Source organism: Rhamphochromis longiceps, linkage group LG16 (genome assembly GCF_057381845.1).
Source record: "Rhamphochromis longiceps isolate RC_006_pf linkage group LG16, R_longiceps_female_GT1.1, whole genome shotgun sequence".
NCBI classification, from domain to species: Eukaryota; Metazoa; Chordata; class Actinopteri; order Cichliformes; family Cichlidae; genus Rhamphochromis; species Rhamphochromis longiceps.
This window is the reverse complement of record NC_140572.1, coordinates 7,345,733-7,356,447: the sequence shown is the minus strand read 5'-3', so window position 1 is coordinate 7,356,447 and position 10,715 is coordinate 7,345,733. Positions and strand designations below refer to the sequence as shown.

Below are 10,715 nucleotides of genomic sequence, written 5' to 3'. Positions count from 1 at the left end.
ACACACGTACAGCAATGCTATAACAGTGGAAGTAAACGAAGATGAAAATCTACATAACATGGAGGTTTTGGAGAGTTAGTAATGTTAGCCTAGTACCAGTTATATTAGCCTAGTTAACCTGGTACCAGTACACAGAGCAGCGCTGCAAGTGTTTGTTAGAATGTTTAGAATCAGAATCAGAAAGGGTTTTATTGCCAAATGTTGAGCAGGTTTACAACATCAGGAAGGAAGGAACATCATTAGGGTAAGCATTAACTTTCTTTCAATGTAGGTGCATGTTGAGGGTCAGTCAGTCAGGTTCAGCTCCTGTGAGTGCCCGATTGGCAATGATAAGTGCCATCATATGGCGGCATTGTTGATTTGGGTGGAGAAGAATGTGTCTCGCACTGACGTGGAATGTGTGTGGAAGAGGGTAAAATCATGCAAAGCAGAAGAAATTACTGCCAAGAGAGTGTCTGTGATGACACCCTCAACAACACAAGGTCAGTTATTTATTTAAAATTTGCCCTTTGAATTAATTATAATAATTATTTTCTTAACTTTTTAAAAAGCATTGTGTTTTATATGCTAAAATTATTATTTATTCAGATTACTAAAAGCTTTTTTTTTTCAGCTGGAATCGAAAGACCTGTCTCCCAGGAGGACAAGGAATGGGCAGTGGCATCCCTATCGAAATTGCAACGTTTTACTGGGATGGGTTGGATTTTGAGTCCTGAATGCTCTCAGGTACTTTGATATTTACTTTAACATGTGGTATAAATTGTACATGTATGTAAACTCTTGTAAACTACATACAGCAGACTGTTTGCTTCCACTGTCCCCACTTTATTTTTTACATGTATTTTATATACTCTGTACCTGACTTTGTCTATTCTGTGGTCAAAATTTCTTGGTTCCATTAAAACCTTTAAAATCCTTTTGCTTTAAATCTAGGCTAAACCAGCCAAGACATTTGATGAAGTGCTGAGGAACCTGGGATTTCCCCAAGCAGAAGACAAGGCTCGTTATCTCTTGGCATCACTGGCTGTGTCTGACGAAGAGAAGAAACAGATTGAGGAAGCAACAGTTGGGCAAACGAAGAATGCATTGTGGTAAGAAAGTGCTTTGAAATTAATTCTGTTAAGTGTTAAGTAGGAAATTTTAGTTAACTGTGTCTCTTAATTTGTGTTTCTTTATAAAAGGTCAGCATATCGCAAGAAGAGAATCACAGCCAGCAACTTCGGTTTGGTCCTGAGTGCAGTCCAGCGGCGCTCATACCCCCCTTCCTTATTTAAGACTCTGCTTGGACAGTACAACCTGACAGAAGGATCTAAAGTAAGTTGTTAGTAAAAATGGTCTGTGCATCTAAGAATTCCTTTATGACTAAGTTGTATTTTCATCCCCAAAGGCATGTGATTGGGGGATCCTTCATGAGCCAAAGGCCAAGCAGTTGTACACTGACTGTACTGGTGCAGCTATCAAGGAGAGGGGACTGTTTTTATCTAACAGTGGCCTGCTTGGTGGTTCTCCAGATGGGACTGTCTCTAATGAGTGCATCATTGAGGTGAAATGCCCATGGTCAGCCAGAGCCAAAACTGTATTGGAGGCTGCAGAAAGTAAGGACTTTTTCCTACAGCTGGATGAGGCAAGTGGTTCCCTGGTATTAAAAAAGAATCACAACTACTGGCATCAGATCCAGGGCAACCTCTATCTCACAGGGGCGAAAAGCTGTCACTTTATTGTTTGGACTCCATGTGACTTTTTCATCTTGCATGTGGATAGAGAACAAACTTGGGCTGTTAACATTGCAGCGTTGGAAACGTTCTACCGGGAAGTTTTTTTACCCCACATTTTATCGCAGCTTTGAATTCATATCAGCATGAGTAATTTATCAGTCCAAATGTTTATAGTTAATTTTAAAACTATTTGGAAATTGTACATTTTTTGTCATTGTAACTTTGTAAATATATTCAGATAAATTCTTAAATTATATTAATTTTTGATTTGAAAAAATAAAATGTTTTGGACAAACTGTTCCTGAAAATAAAGAGTAACACATGTATCTGGTATTCTTCATTTTAATTGAAAATGCATAGCAAGAAAACTAGGCAGTAATCAGGAAGCTGGAATGGAATGAAAAATGTAACAAGCCATTGATAAAAACAGAGTAAAACATTATACGAATCACAAATGAGACCATTCTCAATTTGAAACTATGCAACTAAGTTGTTTTTATGTTGTAACATCCTGAGTATACACACAAAACAATCCACTTAGGAGTTATAAATAATAAAAGTAAACTTATTCAACAGTTGTGTTTTCTGGTCCACAAGTAGTTAGAAAATGACACAATGTACTTTTACCTCTGAACTCTCACAGGTATAATTTATTCAATTTCACGGAGAATAGGTGTTTGTAAATTTGTAAGACACACACATGCTTTCAAGATCTTATTAATATTTTTTTTTAACTGATATGGGATGTGATGCAAAATTGAGAAAACTTTCAGTCTTTGAATGGAACGCTCTACATGTATTCTTGCACAGGAAATCTTCCTGTTGTTGTTCACTTCCTCTTGTGTGAATTGTCCGTTGGTGAGGAAGGACGGAATGTTCAGTGAGACCCCTTCTGGTAGGATGTCCCGAATTGTGAAGCCCTTATCTGCAATGACCATGTCACCTGGTTGTAGATGTTGCAGTACTCCACAGTCAGCTGTTATGGCCTTATCTGAGGCACTTCCACCGTACAAGTTGCTTACAAAGGTTATTACACCATTAGGAGCCACACCAATTAGAGCCTTTAGTGTGGTCCGTCCTTTGTACTGGCTGTACAAATGACTTTGTGTGTCAAGTCTCTCTGTGTTACAAACAGAAACTTCCGTGCAGTCAAGCACAATCCTGCAGTTAGGAAATGGTTGGAAGCAATCTGGCAGCGATGTTTGATTCTTGGCTCTCGAGGGAATGTTGTTTTCCAGCATGCCAACATACAAAATGTCATACAGTGCACTAACAATTGTTGTAAAAACATTAGTTACTGTGCCTCTGCTGCAGTTAAACCTTATTGAAAGGTCTTCATGACCAAAATTAAGTTTAAGCTTGATCAGGGTTAGAAATAACTGGTCAATTAGGGGCATCATTTGGACAGTCCAATCAGAATGATATTTAAGATCAAATCTGGAAAGAAGCGCTTCTAAAAACAGGACAGAAGCAGCATCGGGCAATCCAGTATAGTACTGGACCCTTTCAGGATTGTCAGATATTTGACTGAATGAGAAAGTCTGCTTCTGCTTCTCTACTTGTTTTTTAAGTTTTTCATTCTCTATTCTTAGCATGTCATTCTGAATCTCTAGCACCAGAAGACTTTGGGAAGAACTTGTGGAACTTGCAGTATCTGTCTGTGTAGCTGCATTGTTGGAATGATGTGGCTCATCTGATATTTCACTCTGATTTTCACCAATAGCTGGGACCTGCTCTTTTTTCTTCTTTTTTCTAACAGGGTTGTGGTCATCTGGGAACTGAAAAGACTTCCTGTCGTTCCATGCAAATCTTGTTGGCCCCGCAGCTTTTCCTTGAGGGAAGTGCCAACTGCAGACTCTTGAGTTGCAGTTTGGGGTGAAGTTTTCACGTCTGTGGAAGTGTTTAAAAAGACAGAGAGAAATTTCAGATCATACGCTAGCCCTCCATTAGTTATGATTAATACAAAAAAAAAAAATAGAGATAAATAATAGAGAGAAGCTTCTTTCATCCAGATGAGAGAAGCTTCAAGAAACTTAAAACTTAAAGAAGTCCAGATGCTTTTCTTACACATCGTTGTACTAATTTGCTTTTAAGCTTACCAGAAAGATAAGTACTGGCAACCTTTGCTAGCTATTTGTTGGTTAGGTCTTTATTTTGGTAATTAACTGGCACATAGGCTGGGGATTGTAATGTATTTTCTTACATAGACATCGCTTTTTGGACGTAATTTTTATTCCTCTGAGCGTCGAAAGCTAACTAAGGTTCATATATATAGCGAAGTGACCCTTAGCTCTCAATCTTTGCTTGGAGAAATAAAAATGACTTCAAAAATGCAACAACGTCTTTGTATTAAAAAAAACACAATAAAATCCATTGTCTATATAAGTACAATTACTCGTAAAAGCCAGTTTGTCTTTTAGTAGCGGGTTTTAATTGTTCATCACTAGCTATATTAGCTAGCCCACTAGCTCTTATCTTACAAATTTATTCATTCACTTACGAGTTGTAACATACCTTATCAACTTCAGCCACTTCCTCTTCTCTCTCTTTTCACAAGGAAACCGGTAAAATGACAGATTAGACTGTTGTTTTGAGCCAGATTGGTTAAAACAACCAGGAACACAGCATTGTGTCATATTGAACACAGGAGCGTTTAGACCCGGAAGTAGGATTCGTCGGATTCGTCGCGTCATCACTGAACAACCGGATTGAACGGGAGCGGTCTTTTGTTTACGCGCCAGAAGTGAGAGAGCCCGGCGATGGAGGACGAGTACTCATTCCTGCAGAATCGAAGGAGGATCCTGAGTGCCTCAAAAGGAAATTCAGAGAAATGTGCAGCCCTCAAACCAATGTCACGATGGAAAGACACAAGTTCAACACGCGGAATCAGAGGACTGGCGAGACTGTTGAATCCTATGTAAGTGATTTACGGATTAAAGCAAAAAGCTGCAGATTTGGTGATCTGAGTGAAGAACTAATAAGAGACAGACTAGCAGAGATGGGCAGTTGTAACGCGTTACTGTAATCTGATTACTTTTTCGAGTAACGAGTAAAGTAAGGGATTACTATTGCAAAAACGGTAATTAGATTACCGTTACTTTCCCGTAGGAACACTGCGTTACTAAAACCGTGATTTTTTGCAAGAATGTCTCACGACAGTGACGTAAGCGAGTGCGCTGTTAGTGACAACAGCTGTGTGCAGATCAACAATGGATCACATATCGATTGTGGGAGAGAGTATGAGCGTGCAGCGTTTAAAGCGTGGAAGTACTGACCTTACTTTGAGTTTGATTCCATAAAAAGTGACAAAAACATTAGCGTCTGTTGTGCGTGGGAAGAAAACTTCTTTTTACAGCGAAAAAAACCCCTAAACTTCCAAGCAAGCACCAAGTGCGCAACGACGTAATGGGAAACTCACAGAGAAAGTCGCGGATTCTTCAACTGACCGCGGCACACCTGCACCAGGGTAAACCTCCGCCTACCGCAGTGCTGCTTAATAGGTGAAAATAGAGCAACAGGACCACTGAGTCTTTGACTTTATTTATGTTCTGCTGTGTTTTACTTGCATCTATTTGAAAGAGTGAGTGTAAACACAAAAAATATTTTATTTTATGTGCTGGAATGTGCAGAAAATAGGTTTAAATGTTAAACTAATTTATTCACCTCAGAGAATGTTGCATATAATTAAATTTTTGCTTGATGCATGAAGTTAAAAGATTAAAACTGATAAAACAAGTTAAAAAAAAGAGATTTTTCCATTTGATTACATTTTGTATGATGGATTATGTAGAAAAAGTAGAATTGGGCTGAAGGATCTATCGCTTTATCACCTATTCAGGTTGTAAATTGTGTTTTTAAAAAGTAACTAAGTAACTAAGTAATTAATTACTTTTGAAAATAAGTAATTAGTAAAGTAACGGGATTACTTTTTGGGGGAAGTAATCAGTAATAAGTTACTGATTACTTTTTTCAAGTAACTTGACCAACACTGCAGACTAGTTTGTGGCATCAACAATGACAATTTAAGGAAAGTGCTACTGCGTGATAGTGATTTAACGCTAGCAAAAGCCATATCTGTCTGCCAGATTCATGAAATGACTGAAGAGTATAATAAAACACTTGCTTTTCCTCAACAATCTGCATCAAATGTTGATGTGCTCCAGCCCACATTTACAAGAAAGCACAGAGGAGATAAAATGAAAATACAAGGAGACAGGTCTGAAACACAGCATGTCACTAACTGTACTAACTGTGGGGGCGCTCATGCTGCAAAAAAGAGCAAATGTCCAGCTTTTGGGCAGCAGTGTCATGCATGCAAAAAGTGGAATCATTTTAAGAAACGGTGCAGAGCTGTTCAGCCTACCCAAAACGTAGCAAGACACAGAAAGTCAGTTCATCATGTGGAACCAGACCAAGCTGATGAGAGCGGAGATGACACATTCTACGTTGATGGTGTAAATCTGCAATATGCAATCCATGCGACTGATGTGCATGTGGAACACAAAGAGGAAGTTTTTGTCACCGTGCAGATTAATGGGATTCCTGTTGAAATGAAGGTGGACACAGGTGCTAAATGTAATGTGCTTCCCAAGAAAACGGTTAACATTATAAGAGCAGATAAAGAAATGAAAGCACACCCCAAGTCCGTTAACCTAGTAGCATTTGGAGGCAGCAAGATTCAAACCTCAGGTGTAATTAAGCTGCAGTGTTTTCTGCATGGGCAGCCACATGTGCTATCATTCTTTGTTATTAATGAAGATGTTCAGCCAATACTTGGACTATGTGCATGCAGAGAAATGGGACTTGTATCATTCAGCAATGACGTCCACCAATTGAGCATGTCTGCAGATGACCTGTCACAACAGCTTATCACAGAATACAGCGACTTATTTTCTGATGAGCTTGGGAGGTTGCCAGTCACCTATCGCATGACACTGAACCCAGATGTGAAACCAGTTGTTCGCCCAGCACATCGCATCCCTTTGGCCATGAAAGACAGGGTCAAGGCAGAGCTGGTCAGGATGGAGAAATTAGGCGTCATTACTCCCGTCTCAGAGCCGACAGACTGGGTGTCTTCCATGGTAGCCACCAACAAGAAGGGCAAAGATGAAATCGGGATATGCATAAATCCTTGAGATTTAAACACTGCTCTGAAAAGACCACACCATCCCATGCGCACAGTAGAAGAAGTGGCTGCAATAATGTCAAATGCTACTGTGTTCTCTGTTTTGGATGCTAAGAACTTTTTTTGGCAGGTGTCATTGGATCAAAAATCATCCATGCTAACCACCTTCAGCACTTGTTTTGGTCGTTTCAGGTTCCTCAGAATGCCTTTTGGTCTTAACGCTGCCAGCGAGGTGTTTCAGAGAGCCATGGAGCAGATATTCGCTGGGTATCCATGTGCCATCATTGTTGATGATATACTCATTGGCGGAAGAACCATGAAAGAACATGACGACAACCTGAGAAAAGTCCTTGATCGTGCCAGAGAAGTAAACCTGCGACTAAACCCATTAAAGTGCAAATTCCGGCTGAATCAGGTCAGTTATGTCGGACACATTTTCACAAGCGAGGGGCTTAAAGCAGACCCTTCCAAAACAGCCACAATCAGAGAGATGCCAGTTCCAACAGATGTCCAAGCCCTGCAGAGGTTCCTGGGGATGGTCAATTATCTTGGAAAATTCATTCCAAACTTCAGCCATCTGTCAGCTCCTCTGCGACAGCTCACACACAAGGACAGCGAGTGGATGTGGGACACACAGCATCAGACTGCGTTCGAAGCACTTAAAGAGCACATGTCTAATCCACCTGTTCTGTCATATTATGATGTCAGCAAACCTGTGACACTAACGTGCGATGCATCACAGTATGTTCTTGGTGCAGCTTGCTTACAGGAAGGGCGACCTGTGGCATATGCTTCACGTACTCTGACAGACACTGAAACCAGATATGCTCAGATAGAAAAGGAGCTGCTGGCTGTTGTTTTCGCATGTACAAAGTTTCATGACTCCATTTATGGCAAGCCTGTGGTCGTAGAAACAGACCATCAGCCACTGGTCACCATACTAAAGAAACCTATTCACGCTGCACCAGCCAGATTACAGAGGATGCTGTTAAGGCTCCAAAAATACAACATCACCCTCACATATAAATGTGGAAAACACATGTATCTGGCTGACACACTGTCTCGTGCTCCCAACAGCTCCACTTTCCAGCAGCCTGAAGAAGAGGACAACTTTGATGTCATGACGGTGAGCTGCACCTCTTCTTCACGCCTGGAGGAACTTAAAGGACACACAGCTGAGGATGAGACACTGCAAGCGCTCAGCTCGTTCATCAAACATGGTTGGCCACAACGACTCCACAACCTTCCCTCAGCAGTTCATCCATATTTTCCTTTCAGGGATGAGCTGATTGTGGATGATGGCATCATTCTTAAAGGTTCCAAAGCCGTGATCCCAAAATCACTGCAAGGAGACTACATCACCATCATGCACAGAGGACATGATGGTAGAAGCTACCAAGCGGAGAGCACGGGGGATCGTCTTCTGGCCGTTCATGTCAAGAGATATTGAACAAACAGTTACTTCCTGCTCGGTGTGTAACAGCACTAAACCTCATCAACAAAAAGAGCCCCTTCATCTGCATGAAGTTCCAGAGCTTCCTTGGTCAACTGTGGCTACAGATATCTTTGAGTGGCACTGTCAGCACTATTTAGTAGTAGTCGACTCATACTCAGGATGGTTTGAGATTGACCTGCTAAAGGATTTGACATGAAAAGACACTTCTCAGTTCATGGTGCTCCACACACTCTGATCTCAGACAATGGCAGGCAGTTTACAAGCCAGCGTTTCAAAGACTTTGCTTCACAGTGGGACTTTCAACATGTCACCAGCAGTCCAGAGTATCCTCAATCCAATGGGCTTGCTGAAAGAGCAGTGCGCAGTGCTAAACAGCTGATGGAGAAATCACACAGAGATGACACTGATGTATTTCTCAACCTGCTGAACCTCAGGAATGTTCCACGTGATGTGAACCTGGGTTCCTCTGCAGAACGACTTCTATCCAGACAGACTCGAACTACGCTCCCAATCACAACAAAACTGCTCAAACCACAACACCTTGAATCTGACAGAGTGAAAGCCCAACTACTCAACAAGAGACTGACTCAGAAGGTCTGTTATGACAGATCCAGCCGACCACTTCCACCTCTCAACGAAGGACAAGTAGTGAGGTTACAGACCCCACAGGGTTATGACCGCACAGGTGTGGTGAAGGAACTTTGTAAAGAACCTAGATCCTACCTGGTACAGTCAGATGGAAACACTTACAGGAGAAATCACAGACACATATTGCCTGTGTCTGAGCCTGTTACTGTTCAGAAAGACACTGATCATCATTATGATGGACTGCAGGTTGTGGGTGAAAACAATGATGTAGAACAGTTTAAAGACAGCACTCATGTTGAGAGCTCTTCTGATGTTTTGCATTCTCCAAGACCTTCCAAGAGTGATGGTGTTTACAGGACACGCTTTGGTCGTGTGTGCAAACCAAATCCAAGATATAGGGATTAATTGGGTACTAGTTAAAACACAGAACATTTTCAGGTTTGATGTTTGAGCCAACAGTAACTGATGTCCACGCTTCAAGTTAAATTCTGTTTGAGGTGATTTTCAATAGTAATCATATTTAACTTTATACAGCAAAATGATATTCTTGTCATGTTTATTTCTTCCATCTGGTTGCAAATTTAAATGTTCCTAAGGGTCAGCGTATGTCACCTTTTATGCTGTGATTATTATTATTCAGTATGCATTAAACTTTATGTCCGGTTGGGGATGTACTAAAGAAGGGGGATGTAGATAACCTGCTGTTAGTTTGGTATTTTGTTCTAATCCGCTTGCCGTACCTCCGTGTAGGTGTGTGTATGTTTTGAGTGGTATAGGCGCCATTCCGTTATTGAATCCAAGCATGTAAGTTCTCTGCTGCTGTGCTGGTTAATAAAACCACGTTAACTGAGATTACTGCTTCATCATTATCATACTGGTGAACATACAACACTTCCCAACACTGTACGCAGCTAATCAACGTCGTTGACGTCCTTATATGCCGACACCGGTGTTTTAGCTTGCAAAGCGGCGTGGCTGATGTGCAGTGAAGCCACGTTAATGACAACTAGTGATGGGCTCTTTTTAGAGAACCGGCCCTTTCGGCTCGGCTCACTAAAAAGAGCCGGCTCTTTCGGCTCCCAACCAGCTCTTCAGGTTGTTTTGTTGCTCTAATTAATTTATTATTAACAACAATATAAAATTATGCACAAAAGGAATTACTAATGTAAATAAAAATGTGGTTTTATTTATATATGTTTATATATAAATTTTTACGGTGGCCCCTAGAGACAAGACACGTACAAACTCCAAAACATATTTCTAGCGTTAACTGAACTTCCAAAACAGCTACCTATATCACTTAAATTACACAATTGAAAGCATGAAAGCATATGTGTATTGTTTGTGTATTTATACACAAGCACTCATATATTCAAATAATAAAAAAAAAAAAGTTAATTTACCTGTTACTACCACACACCAAATCCGGTCTTATGTAGCCACTAGGTAACAAAAGCTCAACACTGCCCCCTAGCATCCTGGAGCACTTCTGTTGTGTTTTGTACGTGTTTTTGACTGTGAAGGTTCTCAGTCAGGTCATCGTAGTCAAAGGAGCTTGCAAAGAAAAGCGTCTGGACTTCTTTAAGATGCTTGAAGACGTTTCACCTCTCATCCGAGAAGCTACTTCAGTTCTAAGGTCAAATGGTGGAGAGTCCCAGATATAAACCTAGTGGGAGTGACCCCCCACAGAGGGACAAAAGGACCCCCTGATGATCCTCTAATCGCCTGAGCCACCTTGACTACGTGTTTTTGAGTTTGTACGTGTTTTGTCTCTAGGGGCCACTGTAAATATACTTTTATTTATTCACTCCACATAAAATGTAATAAATAA

The 10,715-nt window shown here is 40.8% G+C and overlaps 2 protein-coding genes across 2 annotated transcripts; one reads left to right on the top strand and one right to left on the bottom strand.

Moving 5' to 3' along the window:
- The first annotated feature begins 343 nt into the window (after nt 1-343).
- LOC146650512 (uncharacterized) lies at nt 344-1,846 on the top strand. The gene is made up of 5 exons (XM_085385441.1): nt 344-482; nt 614-726; nt 934-1,091; nt 1,182-1,314; nt 1,388-1,846. The coding sequence occupies exons 1-5, from the start codon at nt 344-346 to the stop codon at nt 1,844-1,846; spliced, it is 1,002 nt and encodes a 333-aa protein (XP_085241567.1).
- LOC146650511 (uncharacterized) lies at nt 1,844-4,407 on the bottom strand. The gene is made up of 2 exons (XM_085385440.1): nt 4,230-4,407; nt 1,844-3,605 (listed from the first exon to the last, which is right to left on the bottom strand). The coding sequence occupies exons 1-2, from the start codon at nt 4,349-4,351 to the stop codon at nt 2,366-2,368; spliced, it is 1,362 nt and encodes a 453-aa protein (XP_085241566.1). The 5' UTR covers nt 4,352-4,407; the 3' UTR covers nt 1,844-2,365.
- Nucleotides 4,408-10,715: the final 6,308 nt, after the last annotated feature.